Source organism: Lygodium microphyllum, chromosome 1 (genome assembly GCF_053477565.2).
Source record: "Lygodium microphyllum isolate KBCC chromosome 1, Lygodium_microphyllum_v1.1.10, whole genome shotgun sequence".
Lineage (NCBI taxonomy): Eukaryota > Viridiplantae > Streptophyta > Polypodiopsida > Schizaeales > Lygodiaceae > Lygodium > Lygodium microphyllum.
The window spans coordinates 116941867-116962980 of NC_141135.1; the positions used below are offsets into that span (position 1 = coordinate 116941867).

At 39.8% G+C, this 21114-nt stretch overlaps 1 protein-coding gene across 1 annotated transcript; it reads right to left on the reverse strand.

Moving 5' to 3' along the window:
- Nucleotides 1-19996: 19996 nt before the first annotated feature.
- On the reverse strand, nt 19997-20673 carry LOC148041585 (uncharacterized). Its single transcript, XM_087690890.1, has 2 exons — nt 20389-20673; nt 19997-20251 (listed from the first exon to the last, which is right to left on the reverse strand). Exons 1-2 carry the CDS (start codon nt 20671-20673, stop codon nt 19997-19999), a joined length of 540 nt encoding a protein of 179 aa, XP_087547016.1.
- Between the last annotated feature and the right edge of the window lie 441 nt (nt 20674-21114).

A 21114-nucleotide genomic window follows, 5' to 3' on the forward strand; every position in this document is an offset into this window, starting at 1 on the left:
TTTCCCTCCATTACAATCCATCCCCACTCAAAATAAAGTTTTTGTCCTCAAAAACAAAGATTAGACTTATTGGTAGGGCCAGGTAGTGGGCTACAGAGTACTACTTTATTCATAATCATCTCCATCATAGCTATCTCGAGTACGAGCTCCATATCTGTTGGTTCTGTTTAGACTATGTTTGAATGCCTAGAGTAGTCACGATCCACATCACGACAACCCTCCCTACTGGATCGACGGAACTACCCCTAAAATCCACGACTCATCACTGAAAAAGGAGGAATCAGCAGAAGAGGAGGAGGAGGAAAAACGAGTGAGATAAAGGAGGCATAGCACCTCTGTCCTCGGGACGTTGTGATCTCAGCTACTCAGAGGTCCAGACAGTCATTGATTTTTGAATGATGAGGATGGTCTAATGGGTCTAGAGACTGGCTGCTCTAGAAGATCAAAGAATTCAATCAAATCATCTTCTACGGTGCTCTATGATCTTGTTGCATGTATTAAAGACTAGAAACAACAAATCAAGGTCTTGACAGAGGAAGACAACTGTGAGTTTCCTTCACAGAGCAAATTAGCAGAGGAGCTACGCCAAATAGGTGTTGAAAAGGTGGAATTTCTGAACTTGTGGCTGTGGAGGATCATTATTTCTATTCCTTGAATTATATGCACTTTGGCTCTCCAAAGGCGTGGTATGGTGTGCCAAGCAGTGGTGCCCGTATCTTTGAGGAAGCTATGAAGCATCACTTGCCACATCTTTTCAAAGAACAACCTGATCTTCTTCATAAGCTGGTGACCCTGCTATCACCATCTATTTTGAGGGTAACAAGCGTTCCAATTTATAGAACAGTGCAAAGGGCTGGTGAATTTGTTGTGACATTTCCCAGAGCTTAACATGCTGGTTTTAAATGTGACTTCAACTGTGCGGAGGCTGTGAATGTTGCACCTATCGACTGGCTACCCTTTGGGTAGAATGCAGTAAAGCTATACAAAGAACAGAAACGTAAAAGCTCTGTTTCACATGATAAGCTTCTATTAGGGGCTTTGAAGCAAACTCTAAGGAGTGCATGCCATGGTTGACAAGACAGTAATGATGCAGTTGATAATGTGTGGCAAGAGCTCCTTGCTGAGTATGGGATTGTGTTGAAAGTCTTAAAGAATCGAGTGGATTTGGAACGTGTTAGACGTTTCAGGATAGCAAATACCATACAAACAAGGAAAATGGATACAAGTTTTGATGCAGTGGATGCAAGAGTGTGCCCTATATGCCATTATGGACTGCATCTCTCTGCAATAGGTTTCAGCTTGCTGACCTGAGCAGTATACATGTCTGGAGCTTATGCATGCACTTATCAGATGCTTTATCCGTTGGACCTGGAGTTTGATCAAGTTGTTTATGACTAAGTCCTCAATCTGGTTGAATTATTTGGTGCCCTAAAAACCAAGCTCATACGCTTATTGTAAAGCAGTGGACAGATTGTCATGCTTTGTCATTTATGTTGACTCTTCTTTTGTAATGTACTTGACAAGCAATATAGTGATCTTTGGCATCAAATATTGAGTTATTGAGATCTTCTGGTTAGCCTCTTTCCTTATTGTACCTTGAACCCCGTGTTCTGCAGCTCTTGCACGAACTCTACGACAACGTTGCCCAAAAAAGGGGAGGCACCAAAAGCTCAAGATTCAAATGCTGAAGATGACCCAAAAGCAAGAGTACTTTGGACTCGAAATGGAGAAACAACAGGATGTCCCTCCAAAAGGACTTGACGTTGCTCCAAAAATTCCAGTGGCAGGTTACTTTGCAGCAATGCTAGTCCAGCATTTGGCAACCTTCACACACAGTGGGGCCACAGGCTAGTCGTGTGGGGATCCAAGCCCCCTCTAGGAGCCTATGATCAAATATGAAGTGGGAGAAAGAGAGCGCTCTTCACAACAATTGATGCATAGCATGTTCCTTGCTTCACCCATCCCTCCCCTTCTTCCCCACCCTCAGCCTATGTAACCCTAGCCTTGTCATCACTTCCTTCCCCCATAGCTACTAACTTCCCATGGGCTTCTTCAGCACCATTTTTGGCCTCTTTGGCTACTTCCTCTTCATCTAGGGGCAGCCTTCAGATGTCAAGGATCCTATCATAAGAGCTTTGAGCGAGCTAGATTCTAGAAGTCTTCAAAGCCTCCTTTCAGATATACCTTTATGGGTCAAGAATCTAGATTATGTGAGGGTGGATTGGTTGAAAAGATTCATAGGTGAGTTATGGCCATATCTTAATAAGGCTATGGAGGCTACTCTGATCTCATGGTGGTGGATGAGAAATCAGCTTTGTGTGTTCCGGAAAGCCTACCAATGGACGTTGCTGCGCCTTTATTGTGTGCTGGTATTACTGTCTGCAGCCCCATGGTGTACTTTTGTATGATAGAAAGAGGTAAGAAATTTGGTGTGGCTGTTGGGATTCTTCAATGTTGTACCACTGTAAGAGAGCTTGCTTCTCAGAGTTCCAAGCTTTTTCTTCGGATGATCAGCAGGCTCTGGTTTCTCTCCTCCTTTGTGATCGGGATGCAACTTTCAACTTCTGAAAATGCCTTCAATGCAGCGTGTTTTCTCCTTGGGAATGTCCACTGGTTAATGCATTACTGCGTGTAAGTCTGTACTCCTCATACTTGTCTACCATAGATGACCTGACTAAAGAAATAGGGAAAATTAGTTGAAATGTAACCAAATTGAGATCAAGAAGCCTAGGCTCTGATACCACTGTAAGAGAGAGGACGGGAGAGAGAGAAGGAAAGGAGAGAGAGAGGGTGCAAAAGAGAGAGAAGAGGTGTAGGAGGAGAGAGAAAGACTGTAGAGAGGAGAGAAGGAGAGAGAAATGGCTATCAGCCACCATGCAAGGATAGGAGAGAAGGTGAAAGGACATATGTATATTAAAAATTGGTACCATGCCAATATCCTTCACACCTTTTATACCTAGGTTAGTGTGACACTAGGTATTTCCCTCCATTACACCTATAGTAATGTTTATCAATATTATTACTTTTTATGTACTTTTGATAACCATCATGGAATGTAGCAATACAATTTTTGGTTGCTTATGATCATGCCACTTAATGCCTATTCCTTCTAGTATGCATGCCATTATTGTTTTTTCTTTTCTTAGTATATTGCAATATAAAGAAACCTTATGATTATTTGTATGTGTATGTATATATATGTGTGCATATGCTTATACAAGTATTCATGCATATAGATACACATGCACTTGTATGTAGCTACATGCTTACCAATCTTTTTGACCACCCATGCATCAAGTAGGACCAATCTCATTGGTCCAATGACCATCTACTTTGAAACCATTCTGTAAGCTATTTTGCACTGAGTGTACATGCCTATGACCATTACTGAAGCTATTTTGTATTAGGAGAGTGAGTGGCCTTAGGGGTCCATTCTCTTTATGTGAAATAAGAATTAAAGAATGGTATTGCAACCATTTCTTTCGTTGTTGCTCCTTGTCTATATGGTTTCCTTGTTTCTATCTCTTCCCTTCCTCTCACTCTGATTCTCAAGCACCTCTATCCCCTTTTCTTAATACCTTCCTTTGTGGGGTGCACATATAAGAAGCCATCCACATCTCATGGATTCAAAGGATATTTACAATACTCTGCAAGGGCATCTCATAAATATGTAACTATATCACATGGGTAAAGGATTCTAACAATTAATTTTCTACATATTTTATATACATTGAAAGGTAATATACATACATACATACATACATACATACATACATACATACATACATACATACATACATATATATATATATATATATATATATATATATATATATATATATATATATAATGTTCCATAAAAAACCAAATATATCAATTCGTTTTAAATTTTATTTGTACATTAAAAATCCTGATGAGCTTGTTTTGGGAGTTTTATCTAGCGAGGTATTGAAAAGTCATTTGTTAAGTAGGTGTCGTAGTAATGGAAAGACTCAATGAGCTTAAGTTGTGAAATCCTAAGAATTTGGTACTTGTGTGCCATGCAAATTTATTGGAATATCGATCAAAATCCTTAGGGGGGAGCCAACACCTTGAATGATGGAGATTTACACATAGTGGTGTAGGAGTGGGGGTACCATTGATAAAGTCCCATCAATATAATAAATATGTGGAATCTATTGTGAAAAAACTAGATTAGAATAGCACATATGTGTGTGTGTGTGTGCACGTGTGCACGTGTGTTTCCCCCTTAAAAAAAATATGTGCTTTGCTCTATATTTGAAGGGAAAAGGTAAAGACAAACAATTCTCCTTCCCCCCTTCAAATTTTTCCTCCCTCCCCCTCCCTATCATGCCACCCTCCAACTAATGGCCACCTAGGTGCAAGGCCTCTAGCATCTCTATTGACAAGACTTTTTAGCTCTATTCAGGTCTGAACCATGTACCATTTGAATATTATAGATCATTAATAATGTCCCTACAAAGAGGAGATGCTATTTGTTGTTGTGCAATGAGCTACTCTACTATGGTACATAAATGCCTCATCTTTGTCCATGGGGGTGAAAACATGTGTGGATGTCCCAAACTAAATGGTGATGAGTGTATGGATGTTATTGAGAACTGTGTTGGGAAAAATTTGGGAGCATCCTTTTAATGAAGAATATCATCTTGATTCATAGAATAGGTGTAAATAACACTCATGAACTTGAACTATCGATGACACGAAGGGTATTGGTAAGTGCAATAGTGGCTCTATGATAGAAATCACATTAGTATTATATTATAATTGAAAATTCATGCATAAGATAATAAGCTCTATAATTTTCATCATTGATTAGTGTGAAAAATACACAATAGCTACCTATCATTACTATGTGATATCCTAATAGATAAACAAAAGTGGAAATACACACTAAACTTGAGTTGGAAAGCTTGGAAATAAAGCCACCTCAAAATTTTCCTTGCCTAAGAAGGCCACCTTCACCACCAACCTCTCCACAAATATGCCCTTTTGAAGTCAAAGGGCTAGAAATGCCTATTAGAAGAAGACCCCAATAGGAGAACAATCCCCTTTCCATAGCAATCAAAAATCCCATAGACCATAGCACCACCCTTATTTACTCCATAACCCCTCCCCAATAGAGATAAAACACAAATTGCCAACTTTCCAAGCTTTTCAACTCAAGTCTAGTGTGTATTCCCACTTATGTTTTTCTATTAGGATATCACATAGTAATCATAGGTAGCTATTGTGTATTTTTTACACCAATCAATGATGAAAATTATAGAGATTATTATCTTATGCATGAATTTTCAATTATAATATAATACCAATGTGATTTCTATCATAGGGCCACTATTGCACTTATCAATACAGTTCGTGTCATCGATAGTTCAAGTTCATGAGTGTTATTTACACCTATTCTATGAATCAAGATGATACTCTTCATTAAGAGGATGCTCCCAAAATTTTCCCAACATGGTTCTCAATAACATCCATACACTCATCACCATCTAGTTTGGGACATCCACACATGTTTTCACCCCCATGGACAAAGATAAGGCATGCATGTACCATAGTAGAGTAGCTAATTTCACAACAACAATAAAAATAATAGCATCTCATTTTCATAGTGATATTATTAGTGATCTATAATATTCAAATGGTACATTGTTCAGACCCGAATAGAGCTAAAAGTCTCGTCAATAAAGATGCTAGAGGCCTTGCACCTAGGTGGCCATTAGTTGGAGGGTGGCATGCTGGGGAGCGGGGAGGGAGGAAAACTTTGAAGGGGGGAAGGAGAATTGTTGGTCTTTACCTTCTCCTTTCAATATAGAGCAAAGCACTTTTTTTTTAAAGGGGGAAACACGCACACACATGCGTGTGCGTGCCCACACACACACACACACACACACATAGATGTGTGATTCTGATCTACTGTTTTCACAATAGATTCCACATCTTTATTATATTGATGGGACTCTATCAATGATACCCCCACTCCTACACCACTATGTGTAAATCTCCATCATTCAAGGTGTTGGCTCCCCCTTAAGGATTTTGATCGATATTCCAATAAATTTGCATGGCACACAAGTACCAAATTCTTAGGATTTCACAAATTAAGCTCATTGGGTCTTTCCATTACTACGACACCTACTTAACAGATGACTTTTAAATACCTCGTTAGATAAAAATCCCAAAACAAGCTCATCACTATTTTTAATGTAGAAATAAAGTTTAAAATGAATTGATATATTTTGGTTTTTATGGAACATTATATATATATATATATATATATATATATATATATAGTACCCTTCAATGTGTATAAAATATGTAGAAACTTAATTGTTAGAATCCTTTTTTGGAACTCATGTGATATACTTACATATTTATGAGATGCCCTTGCAAAGTATTATAAATATCCTTTGAATGCATGAGATGTGGATGGCTTCTTATATGTGCACCCCACAAAGGAAGGTATTAAGAAAAGGGTAAAGAGGTGCTTGAGAATTAGAGTGAGAGGAAGGGAAGAGATAGAGACAAGGAAACCATATAGAGAAGGAGCAACGACGAAAGAAATGGCCGCAATACCATTCTTTAATTCTTATTTCACATAAGAGAATGGACCCCTAAGGCCACTCACTCTCCTAATACAAAATAGCTTCAGTAATGGTCATAGGCATGTACACTCAGTGCAAAATAGCTTATAGAATGGTTTCAAAGTAGAATTGGACCAATGAGATTGGTCCTACCTGATGCATGGGTGGTCAAAAAGATTGGTAAGCATGTAGCTACATACAAGTGCATGTGTATCTAAATGCATGAATACTTGTATACACGTATGCACACATATATACACATACACATACAAATAATCATAGGGTTTCCTTATATTGCAATATACTAAGAAAAGGAAAAATAATAATGGCATTCATATTAGAAGGAATAGGTATTAAATGGCATGATCATAAGCAACCAGAATTTGTATTGCTACATCCCATGATGGTTATCAAAAGTACATAAAAAGTAATAATATTGATAAACATTAGTATATTTAGGTGAATATATATACAAAACTACAACCACTATAATGTATGAGGGGTATTATGATGCAAAATTCGAGCACAGTTTACATACAATTTCATGTCATGGGTATATATGTCTAAGTGTCGATGAATCTATTGGAATGCACATCAATACATGGCCCTCGTATATAGTAAAGTGCATATTGATGCTATTTAGAAAAACTATTAATATATATCAATGCTTTTATTGATGCATATTTTGACATTAGTTAAAACTATCTAAACTTGAAACTTACCCTACCTTGCTCATTCTTGTTGGTGACATCGAGCTATAAGTATTTCACTCACTTTCATTTCTTCTTCTTTCTTATTTTATGATTTTGTATTACTTATCGACAACACCATTATGCAATGTAGCTATATGTATATTTTTTTCTTTCCAATTTTTGCAAGTATTTATGCATGTGTTCTTACACACACACACATAATGTGTGTGTGAACTACTATTAAATCTTATAAAAGAAGATTGGGTATGGTTGACAAATTTTCTATCTAGGGAGGTGACGTCTCATCCCAAGGAGAAGTGCACCTTTTGCGGCCAATTAGAAGAGTTTGTGGGCATGCGATGGATGGAGTGCCTGAGCCAATCCACCACTTGGAAGGTACTACCCAATCTATACCGTCAATACCAGAGGAGACAGGTAGCCTTCTAGACCTACCTACAATCTTGGAGCTTGAGATGGAGGCAATGATCGATGCATTGATTCCCATGGATGTTGAGACTTCTGATCCGCTTAGAGAGGAAGCATTCATACCATTATATGATGGGTGCCTAGTATCTCGCTTGAAGACACTACTTGCACTCCTAAGTGTGCAAGCAAAATACGGGTGGAGCGATGCAAGTGTGATAGAGTTGTTCAGGTACCTTGTACGTACGCTTTGTTGATTTCTTTTTGGCACTATCATTAAAAAAATTGGTGTTTTTTCAAGGTGTTTTATGATTTTTTTCAGATTACTAAAATATCATATATTACCACTTGCAAATACCATGCCTGAGTCTCGTGATGATGCACAACATGTTTTACGAAAGCTTGGCATGGACTACAATAGCATCCATGTATGTATCAATAATTGCATACTGTTTCAAGGAGAATAGAGACTATGTAGACATGTCCAAAGTGTGGTGCTCACAAGTATTGACAGGACTTGCAAGGGCAAACCATCCCTAAAAAAGTTCTTAGACACTTTTCACTTATCCCCCACATAAACCACATGTTTCATACTTTTGGAATGGTGAGCTTGACAATGTGCCATGCGCAGAATAGGTCTACAAATGGAGTTCAATGAATATCATCGGACTCACGCGCATGGAGCCACATTGACTCTACCTTCCCAGGCTTTGCCCGAGAGCCAAGGAATCTTCGGCTCGGTCTTGCAATGGATGGCGTGAACCCATTCGGTCTGCGCTCAACTTCTTACAATGTGTGGCCTATAGTCCTTGTCAACTATAATATCCCTCCATGGATTTCTACGAAGAAAGGACATCTCATCCTTAGCTTACTCGACCCCGGCCGCTACAAAGTCAAAAATATGGACGTGTATCTTCGTCCATTAGTCGATGAGATTAAGATTTTGTGGGAGGAGGGGGTCACCGTGCAAGATATAAGCAAGCGGGATGGTCGACAATCCGCCAATATTCAAGCCATTCTCATGTGGATGATGCATGACTTTCTGGGAATCCAAGAGTGCTCAGGTAAATAGACTTCCGTTCTCGTTGGTAATATCTATCATAGCTCATTCAAGTTTGTATTCACTAGATAGAGGTGTTGGAACAGGTTTGGTTATCTCAGGTTATCATGCATGTCCATTGTGCGGGCCACAGTTAGACTCCCAAAGGTCATGAACCATGAAGAAGATGGTATATCAAGGACACGCAACTTTCTTACTAGAGGGTCATGAACTTAGAGAAGGTTTTCTTGGATGACCTCCAACGCGTATGAATGCCGCTAGCTGGTACAAGCAGAAAATGGTCTACATGGAGTCACATCCAAACGGAATGTGACGGTTCTCAGCTTTCTATGAGTTTCCATATTGGACCCACTTACAGATCAACCACTTGTTGGATCCCATGCATATTTTCAAGAATGTGGGCAGCTTGCTATGGGACCACATCACAGGAAAGAGAAACACTATAGGGGCACGAATGGATTTGAAAATGAGGTAGGCAAGATGGAGGCGCTTTGGCTGCAGTCGAGTGCTAATGGTCACGTGTAGCTACCTCAGCTCCTTGGGTTTTGTCCACTAAAGAAGAGTGCATTATGAAGCGAATAGTTAAGTCTATCAGTACTGCGACAGGTATGATGCATTCTCTCAAGTCTGTTTTCTAAAGAAGACCAATTATCACGGCTAAAATTCCATGATTGGCATAAGATATGTCAGGTTTGTACCTCGGGGGAGTCACTCATGAATATATGTATATATAACGTAAGTTCAAAATAAGGGGTTTTTAAAATACTATTTTTATACATTTTTTACATACAGAAGGGTATCATACAAAGGGATTACTTACAGATTGAATAGAAAAGGGTTGCCCTTTATTCAAGGAAAATTTAGAAATTAGGATATTTATAAATAGGCCATGAATGCATGCTATATCGAGGATATATATATAGTGAACCCCCCGAGGTTTGTACTATGAATGGATTGTAATTGGCGTGCGTATTTTTCTATTTGGAGTGTAGTCATTGTTCATAATGCTTTCTCATTTGTGGTAGTTTGTATTACCGATCGTGATCGCATGATGCCTTACTCCAGAAATACGTGGGGCCATTTACAGGTTGTCGACTTTAGTGTAATGGATCTCATAGAAGGAGATTAAGACGTCCTCTATTGAATTCGCAAGGCGGGGAGTAGTGGAGACAGTCTGTCTCTTTGAAAAATACCTATCTACCAGCATGCTCACAATACAAATCTACCTTCTTGTGCATCTTGTAGATGAAGTGGAGATTGTTGGACCTGTCCATACATGATGGATGTTCTTCTTAGAGCGCTTCATGAAAACCTTGAAAGGCTTTGTGCGACAACGAGCTTGGCCAGAAGGTAGCATGGCTGAAGGTTGGTTGCTGTCTGAGGCACTAGAGCATATTTCAGAATGACTACCAATAGTGAATCCAGACAACAATATGCTATGGTCGCTGAAGGACGATGATAGACAGACCGGAGATGTGGTGGTTGGAAATGGGGTAGAAAAAAGAATGGATGCTACAATGGAGGAGAATGTGAATCGCTTTTGTATGTTGCACCATGCCTCTATGGAGACGTGGCTCGCCAGGTACCAACAAGCTAGGCAAGATAGAGAGGAAGCGCAATCTAAATTTCGACGTAATACACGCCATCGACCGACTCGATATCTCGAGGGCATGGAGGAGACGCCACGGTTCATGTCAATGCGATGGTTGCATGAAGCTTTGATTGCAACGTCTCGAGAAGGGGCAGAGATCTCAACTGAGGAGTTGGAATTCTAGAGGGGATGTAGTCCAAAGATGATGATGTGTTTAGAAGTTATCATATCTATATTTTATATGCGACAACTAATTTGAGTGTTTCAATGTACAGTACAAAATATATAGTGCAGCGTGGTCGCATGGTACATGTCACAATAGTTTAATCTCTCTTGCATGTGTTTGTGAACAGATAATCTTCTATCCAAACCCGCGACAACCTCGATGGTGGTATGTTATACCTTCAGCTTTCCGAAGTACGAGAGTATATGATCAAAGCAATGTTCTGAGCATAGATGAGGACACCGAAAGCTTGGAGTATGTAGAGGAGCCATCATTCGATAACAATGATGGAAATACAAGAGTCCAACAATTCTTTGAGAAGGAGGTGGACTCATCCTTTTGTGGTGACATGTCTATCGACCTTCCAGTATATACGGAGTTGTGTTAGACGATTGACATGGGACCATAGGATACTTCATACTTGGAGCATCCACTTACTCAATTCGTTGACTAATCACTTATAAGGGTACCGTTCTTTGTATTATTTAAATTGATTTATATTAACGTGCTCTGTATGATTTAAATTGATTATGCTCACATCATTTTTTGTCTGTACAGGTGACCTTTGTGGATACTTAGATCATCAAGATGAGTCGAGGGATGAGCGATGAGGAGTTGTAGAATATCTTCACGTGCATATCTCTAGATCAGATGGCGAGATTGAGAGACATGGCAGATCGGGAGCTATCTCAGACATTGTCAGGCTGCTCTATTAGATCTACTTCAGTGCGATCAGAAGCTTCAACTTTGAGAAGATGAGGTCGACGCTCCAAACTTGGGCCAGAGGGAGGGAGTGCTTCATGGTCAGAGGGATGCTGCAGAGATATGGAGACAATGAGTCCACGGTCGGCACAGGATACATGTGCTACTCCTCGCTCTCGTGGCGGTTCTAGAGAGCATGGCTCAAGTGGTTGCTGTGGAGGCACGGGCGCGGTATCTCCATCTCATCGTCCTACTGGAGTTGTGTCACCTCCACGATTTATCACACCTATGGGGATGTCTACTTTAGTTACTCTGGCTTTTGCTCAATAGTCCGCAGGTGGCGCCCCTATGGGTGCTATACCGATAGATACTACCCCTGTCGGTACACCGGATGTATAGGAGTCTCGTGGATATGCCCCAGGAGCATGGTCGCAAGTTGGAGAGGACCCATCTTAGGCATACCCTAGAGGGGTATGCCTATCTTGTCAATGATAGGTTAGGAGCCATCATCATGAATGATAAGGGGAGGAGGGCGATGGCTCGCATGATAGAGTTGCACCAATAAGTTTTTTGGCACAACGTCTTAGATAATTGGAAAAACATATCGGAGGGGAGCAAGGACTACATAGTAGCATCCTTGCATGAGGAGTTTCCAGTTCTAGCCACAACAGATAGGTTTTCTATGGGCTGGATGATAGAGTGCATGTGTGCATATATGTCACACAGATGATCGGACGCATGCAAGGCACTCAAGAGTGGGATTGTAAAGCCCAAGTGGCTGTTAGCTATATCTATATATAGCGCCTATCTATATAAAGCGCATGTCTATATATAGCGCCCCAAGTCCCCTCTATATATTCCTATCATGTGTGCTCAGTTGACACACTTCTAGGGTTCCACTTTCGGTGTCTTGTGTCTCTCTTTGCCTCTCTCTTCCTCTGTTCCTCGTCTCCCTCGCACACTATTCAACATGGTATCAGAGCATATTGCCAACCCCTCACTATGCTTCCATGGCCGTTATTCCCCTAGCCGTGATGCCGTTCCCCGTGACCAGGTCATTGCCACGACTCCTCCCCCTCCATCTTCATGGTAGCAGCAGCAGCAGCGAATCCTTTTACGTGAAGTGCTATATTTTGACGATGGGAGGAATTCAGCGTGACACCCAGAGCCAGAAGTAGGTCAAGCGATGGAGATCCGCAGTTTGTGGAGGTAATGCTGGATGTAACGGATGACGTCCTTGTTGCGAGAAGCATGGCCTCAGGAGCGTCGACAGCCACTACTGCGTGAGGAAAATAATTTGAGGGACATCAACGATCCGGTTTGTGAAATCAGGCTTGGGGGATCCAAGAAATGATCTCCTCTTTGCAGGAACGAGTCGAGGGCTTCGTAGAAACGGAGAGATGTCTGTTCTCTCCAGATGGCTACGAGAAAATCAACCCGTTCCCTCCAAGGGCATTGCTTCTAATTTTCGGGTCTGTGGGGGTTGAGCCTCTTTTTCTTTGCTTTTATTTGTTTGCTCTTCAATACGTACGAGGAGAGCTTCGTCTTTAGCTTCCATCTGGCCGATGGCCTTAGCAGACAGTCGACCAGCTGTGCAGAAATTTCGTTGTCGCCTTGTAGTCTTTAGCTTGTTCGACTTCTCAGCACAGTTGACATGCTATTGCACCCCCTGCCATGGAGATAGAAGCTGAAAATGAAGCTTAGAGTAGGCACAGGCACCAGGCAGCATGCACGGGATATGATTTTACTCAACCATCTCGGGAAACGGCTGTTGCTGCTACTCAACCATCTCTTGAGTAGACTGACGCAAGCATATCAGAGCCTATTCCATTGTTCTGATTCCAACTCGCCATCAAAGGCCATATCTCCAGTCCTTAGTTCTAACAAGGTCCAAAAGCCTTACAGTAAAGGATGGATACCGAAACCTGCTTTATGGAAGTGGAAGAGTTTTAATTCTGAGCAGCAACAAAATGAACTTCTTACACCAACCTCCAGTCGAGGTCACAAACTCAAAACATCTTCTTTAAAGTGATTGGATATTGGAACGTGTTCAATAAGAGTCAGTGCTGGGCATATATCATCTCTGGGTTGATTCAGATTTTGAGTTTTATTTCAGAAGTGGTCTGAGGCTGGTTTCGTGACACTGCAAGATTCTCAGGAGATCAAGTGCAAGCAGTCAAATGGGCTGAAACAGTCAGAGCTCCCATGTCTCAGTTAGGCTCACAACCAAGAGGCACCAGCTTGACAAAATACAGGCTAATACTCCCTCTCAGATCCTAGGGAGTGTCTGGAGATTCAAAGACCTCATGTGATGAAGCATAGAAGCTTGAGATTTTTGACAAAGGCTTCGTAAAAAGGTATGTTGCATTGTCCCTCAATTGTTTCGTTTATATTCTTTCTAGTTGATGAGGGTCTATATTCCAGCTGATGATACATTATTTCGTTTATATTCTTTCCAGTTGATGACACATTATTTCATTTATATTCTTTCCAGCTGATGAGCATCTATATTCCAGCGGATGACAAATTGTTTTATTTATATTCTGTTCATGGGGCCCCACATGTGTTATGTTGTCTATAGAGCGGCGTCGCGAACCGTCTCTATAGACCTGGTGTTGTTCTAATGTCACTGTAACGTTTTTATTTAAGTTTTGATGTGACATATATATTGCTTACATCCCAAGTTTACTTGCAGGAATTTCTTCGAGATTTTATCAAGTTCAGTTGTAGGAATTTCATGGAGATTTTATCTTTTGTAGTGATGTCGCTTATCCTTATTTTACATTTTGTATATTTAGGAGTGATAAGCTCTTTTGATGCCTCTAAATAGGCTGTTGTAATTCAGGAGTGATGTAGCTCCTTTGATGCCTATGAATAGGCTCTTGTAAGTTCAACTTTGTAATTTTATATTTTAAATATTAATATAATGGTAGGCCTATATGGAGCTATGGGTTTTTCCCTTGAGCCCCCAAGGGTTTTTTCATCCATAGTAAGGGACCTTTATTTGAGAGGGGGTGTTAGCTATATCTATATATAGCGCCCCAGGTCCCCTCTATATATTCCTATCATGTGTGCTCAATTGACACACTTCTAGGGTTCCACTTTCGGTGTCTTGTGTCTCTCTTCGCCTCTCTCTTTCTCTATTCCTCATCTTGCTCGCGCACTGTTCAACAGTGGCTAGACGTAGACAACTGGCGCCGATTGAGGGAGGAGGATACAGATTATCTAGGACATTGCAGTCAACCAGCGCGAGGCGGCGACGGCATGTCTAGAGGCCGGAGTGGTCCATCATCTTGGGAGTGGCGGCCACAGGACATATCTGGAGGACTTTGTAAGTTTTTCTTTTGTTTTGCTTGCTCTTTTTTTTGCACTATCCTTTGTACTGACAATCATGTTTCTAATAGTTAGTGTTTTGTTTTCTTTGCAGTACTCCATTACAAATCGCGATCCGATTGGCCTTGAGACTCGATATGCAGAGAGGCATGGTCTCACTGTGGTATTGATCGACTGATTATATAGACGCGATGGCCCGGTAAGTCACTTATCTTTCTTGTGCGTAGTTACCATGTTTAATTAGAATGCATTATTGTATGGTGGACTAATGTGTAGTTGTTTCTTTTTTTGCAATTTCCGTTCGATGCTTCTTTGCGGCGGGATGAGCTTTCCAATGGCGAGGATGTATAGCTTGCCCTTGGATCCCTGGAGCTCACACACCCTTCTTTTTTGGTCACCTGATCTGTGTAGACATTTTCTATGTAGTAGTGATATCTTGCCATGATTGTACTACTCACTTTTATTATGCGATCATGTATTTATTTCATGTATCAGTGTTATGATTTAAGTACACTTTGTCTTTATTTACACAAGTATTATATACAGTGCCGAAACTATTTTGTATGGCCCAAATAAAGCACATAGTGCTATATGCTGCCCTGCCACAAAATTCTTTTTTTTTCTGTTACCATCGCTATTAGCGTCACAAATTTACATGCACACATCGTTATTGGCATCGTTATTAGCGTCACAAAGCGTTGTTATCAGCATCGTTATTTGCATTGGTTGCGATGCTGATACCGATGCAAATAGTGACGTTGATAACGACAGCAATACGGACTGTTCTATGGCATTGCCAATAACGACACTTTTTGCGATGATAGGGGCAAATTTCTTTATTTACATTTTGGTCCCTTTTAACATCGATATAAGGCCTATATCTTGTAGTAAGTAATAATATTGATAAACATTACGTAGGTGAATATATATACAAAACTACAACCACTATAATATATGGGGGGTATTGTGATGCAAAATTCGAGCACAATTTATATACAATTTCATGTCATGGGTATGTATGTCTAAGTGTAGATGAATCTATTGGAATGTGCATCAATACATAGCCCTTGTATATAGTAAAGTGTATATTGATGCTATTTAGAAAAACTATTGATATATATATCAATGATTTTATTGATGCATATTTTGACATTAATTGAAAATATCTAAACTTGAAACTTACCCTACCTCTTGCTCAGTCTTGTTGGTGACATCAAGCTTGAGAGTTAAGTACTTCACTCACTTTCATTTCTTCTTCTTTCCTATTTTATGCTTTTGTATTACTTATTGACAATATCATTATGCAATGTAGCTATGTTTAACTTGTTTTCTTTCCAATTTTTGCAAGTATTAATTCATGTGTTCTTACACACACACACACACAATGTGTGTGTGTGTCTGTGTGTGTGTCTCAGTGTGTGAACTACTATTAAATCTTAGGTGTAATATAACTATTCCACATAGTAATATTTATATTGACTTATCTTGTTTGAGGGTAAAATGAAGATTAATTAATTTTAATTAGTTCTTGATGATTGCATGCACTTAGAAAAATCATGAAATTTTGGAATGTCGATTATCATATAGACCTCAATACATTAATTGTAGGACAATTATAAGTCAAGTAGTTCTATGTCTCCTTGTCTACGTTATATTATATTTGATTGATTAGAGTAATTAAATTAGCTCATGCTTGTAAATCAATTAAGTTTAACTCTAAAATTGATCCTATTAATACGAAATTGAATATGTCAAATGATTTCTATAAAATATATAAGATTCAATACAACTAAGAATAATAAAAACATACATTATTGAATATACCTAATGACATATGAACTAATGAATGAACAAATATGTATAGAGTAGAAAATTAATAACAATATTATAAATGTAGACTAGTAAGTCAATAATACTAAAACCATATTCTAGCTAGGGTTTAATATGTTATTTATTAAGATTAAGGTATTTTAAATTATGAGGTGCTTACATATGTACACGAAGGCCTATGTGATAGTGTATATTATCATTGGTAGGATTCTCATTTGTGCCAACATGTCATGTTTTGTAAGCCAGTTCATATAAATGGCTATCAAGAGAATCTAGGACCTACAAGGTCTTCTTATTAAATCACAAAAAACATGTACATCTTCATGAGGGGATTCTCATGGTCCACAATAGTCGACTCTTCCTATAGTGTGACCTTCATAGGTGCTAGCAAGGCACGTGCAACATTTGGCATTATGTATATGCATATGGGCAGTAGTATAATTTTCTGTATGTATCTTGCCAATATATATTAGTGCGAATTGAATTACATAGAGAATATGTTATCAAATCATATTGTGCATTATGTATATTTGCAAAACAAGTGGTCCATCTCTAACAAGATAACAAATGTGGACAAAGGGGATAGATCCTTGTATATCTTTGTTATAGATAGTATAATTTTCTATACTTGTCAATATATGCATCAATGTAAGCATGAATATACCTTGGCATATTTTCCAATGCTTATTTTCGTGCCTCTACCATCAAACATATTAAGGTTCTCTCTCCAATGGATAAATAAATGAACATTTTGATCATCAGACTTGACATTTTAATCCCTTTTTACATGTCATTCCATTTTTTAGTTCTCATTGATGTATCCCTCATATGTCGTAATGAATGCATTCTTGCTATAGATGTAGATTACATAAACATTTTTAAGGTCACCTCTATATCCATGTTTATAGGTGAATTTATACACGTGCATCTCATTTGTATTTTTACCCTAGTTATATGTATAAACATGTTCCAGACTTTATTTGCACTTCTAAGCACCTACACATTGGACATAATTATACATAAATATCCATGAATACATGTAGAAATATGCTTATAAATAGACTTGATTTTCTTAGTATATAAAATGCATTGATTTACTTCAACATACTATTTCCTTGTACTTTAAAATGATATCATTTTAAAGGAATAATAATATAAGGAATAGAATGGGCAGTCTTAGGCTTTAATGGTAGGTCTCAAACAAATGCCCTAGAAATGCTCCTCTTGAGCTATAGCAACTTTTGTATTATAGAATAGGGAAGCATAGACTTCTCTAATTGGATGGGAGGCAAATCTAAATTGGAATAGTGCATAAAGTCCTAAAGTTGGAAAAGTTCTCTTAAGTGGACCCTAGGAGCTCGAAAGAGGGTACAAGGAAGTACTATTGAGTAGCACACCCTTCCTACCATCTCCATCACCCAAAATCTAGGCATTTTATTTATGGCAAATATCAGATGAGCTATGAAGCAGGGTTGAAATGCATGCATGCAACGAATGTTGGCTACAGGCTCACAAATCAAGTGGCATAGTGAGAAATTGAGGTTGCTTTAAGACCTAATCTAACGCCTACAAGCTCAAGAGGGTAACGTGGTGCTCCCTAATTTGAACTCCATGATATAATGTAGGAATGCCCTGGATTCTTTCCACAAAAATATATGTACTTTACACACGATGGGTCCCTCCAATATTCTAAGAGATAGTAGCATTTTAGAGGGTTTGAATACACTATACGATGTAAATCTCACCTTTATTAGGTAGACAAAAGGAATCAATAAACTAGGTATAATTTATAGGGATGAGGGGATGATGTACATTGCTATTTGCTCAATTAAAATCCTATTTTGCAAAGGCCACATCATGGAACAAGCCTTTGAGGGGTGGTATAGTATGCATTACCCTATAGTGCACATTACAAGTCATAACACATTTATTCAAAGGCCTTGTTAGCCAATGGAGGCAGTAATCAAATGCTGCAAATCAAATGTGATGAATATATTTCAAGATACACTTAAGGTGGGTCATGTAAAATCCTTAATCTAACACATGATCTTGAGGGTGTGGCTCAAAAATATGTAAGCACATCATGCGGGCTCAAAAGAAGGTATTGATTATACATTATTTTTATAAAATGTTTATGTACAAAGGGGTGTCATATAGAGGGGAAATTTATTGATTGACTAAAAAAGGGTGTGTTTTATTTCAAGAAAATTCATAGATGAGGGTATTATTAAAAAGACCTTGAATGCATGTGATATAGAGGGTTTACATATACTGAACCCCTATAACACACAATAATATCTCATTTATAGGCTACATACAGAAGGTACGTAAGTATATCGCTACTTGTGGAAACACGGAGTGAGGTATTGCCAATAATGTTCTCAATGTGAAAAGATTGAAAAAATGATTGTCTTTGGATCTTGAATTGATGTGGGGTTTCTTCCAGAGAAGACATGGTGTATCTTTTGGGATGTAAAACCCTCGTTTTGATGAACATTTGATCTTTCTTGATTGGCATGTTGCTTTTAGAAAAATTAAGAATAGCCATTGATTATAGTTGACACCATTCGAATTTGTGAACATTTGATCTTTCTTGATTGGTATGTTGCTTTTAAAAAAATTAAGGATAGCGATTGATTATAGTTGACACCATTCGAATTTGTGATGTGCTTGATGAGCCAATTCCTCTGAAGAAGAGAAAGAAGAAGACATTTGATTTTCCATTTGTAAATTGCTAGTTTATTAGACTTGTAAAATTTTTAGGACTAGGAGACCACATGATCTTTTTTAAGGGTTCTTAGTACTTCTTCATGTGTGTATGTGTGTGCATGCGTGGTGTGCGTCGGTGCAAATGAGAGCGTGAGTGAGAGAAAGCAAGCTGAAGTATATGTGATCTTTGGGTTCCATTCTAAGGGCCCTAGCACACCCAGGGGCAATGGGGTGAATGGGGCTTTTGGGATCTTAGTATCACATGGGGGTCGCACCATGTCCCAACTATATACTAGTCATGAGAAATGACAAAATGAGTCCTACGTTTTCTATCAAAAGTGCACTGTTGACTTGTTGCTAATCCGTGCAAACATGTCATCCCCCAATGAAATGCAATAATCCTAGTAACCCATTGTTAGCACTCAGTTTTTGGCAAGTGTAAGTTGTAGGAAGAGAGGGGTAAGGAACCCCCACTCCCCTTGTTTGCACTAAGTGCAACCCTCAGAGGAGTAGGGGCAATGTGTGTGTGGGGGGGGGTCGGAGGGGAAGTGCGGTCCCACTCCCCGCACTGGCCTTGGGTGTGACCGGTCTCTAATTCCTCAAGAAGTTTCTGGTACGCTGAACCGTGAAAAGACAACTGTCATGTTCTACCCGTTGCGGTGGCTCAAACATTGAGGATTTCTCAACGAAGAAATTCCAAATTAGCATTCACAAGACGACAACGGAAGTTCCAAATTAGCATTCACAAGACGACAACGGAAGTTATTTGTTCATGCATGCCTCCACTAGGGCATAGTTATACAAAGAGGCGGGCCGGCTTCTTATAAATTAGTTGAAGTGGGGATCGGAGATGTAGAAGCCCAGGCTATCGATATGGGTACCCTGACGGCCGAAGAAGCCAAGGATTTGTGGGCGAACAACGTGACCGTTCATGCCAGAGGGTTTCAGTTGAGGTGCATGTGCGGAGGAGACGCCCATCGCTAGCACTCCCTTGTAGTTGGAGTCGGGATGGAAGATGCTCTTGTTCTCACCCACGGTCAGAGAGATGTCAGCTGCTGCGACCCCGTTGGAGCCAAAGTCGACCTAAAATATCCAAAGCCGTCCACGTCCACGTCGTCAGTGAACGAACGTATAGTCGATGTACTACTGCGCACTATTAACGCATAGCAATATCAAAGCAATGCGCCATGACTTGGCTAGTAATTTTACGACGTACATACCTCCGCGGCGGTACCGTTGGCACTGCCGTGCAACACGGTGGTCCCGTTGCCGTACACGACTCGAAAGCCATTGAGATTGTTGGACGCGTAGTAGATGGTGAGGTTGCACACCCCACCGTTGCTCCAACCGTCGTCGAAGGGGCTACCACCCGCGAAGCCCCCCCACGGCCCAACTATGGCTGCCATAGACAATATTGCTGTATTGAAGGTATAAAGGGCGTTGTTTGTGCGTGAGCCTGTGTTTTTTGCGTGTGCTACCTCTGGCGCCGGGCCTGCGCTCTCCATTTATAGGTGTCGCTCCCACCAGTACTACGTCTCCGAGGGTGAAAAGCTCTCTAGAGTTTTTAGAAACCTCTCTCTCTTTCTCTCTCTGTGTCTCGAGTCCCCCGAAGCATCCGTCGAATAAACACGTCTCGCGACGTGCTCTCGTGTGCCTTATTGTAACCCCGACACCTCAGCGTGCCTGTCTGCTCCTCGATAACACAAAAACGTGTCCATCGGAAACGGGCCTTAGGACATGAGGGAACCTTGACTCTTCTTAAGGGTTGGAGAGCCCTTCTAGAGGCATTTTGACCTTCAACAGAAGGCAAATATTTTTAAAACCTTGTTATTCAAGGGAAGTAAAAAGATTTGCCCTTCATAGAGAAGGGTATGATTTTACAAACCTTGTTATAGAAGGATAGTTATGACATGCGTGCTTGGTCATTGTTGCAAGCACGATTGATT

What these genes read in the sequence shown, in the direction of transcription:
- LOC148041585 (XM_087690890.1), bottom strand. Translation starts at nt 20,673, where the DNA reads ATGGAGAGCGCAGGCCCGGCGCCAGAGGTAGCACACGCAAAAAACACA. An exon ending in CCAACGGTACCGCCGCGGAG is followed by an intron (nt 20,252 to 20,388) that starts GTATGTACGTCG and finishes TGGATATTTTAG; the next exon opens with GTCGACTTTGGCTCCAACGG.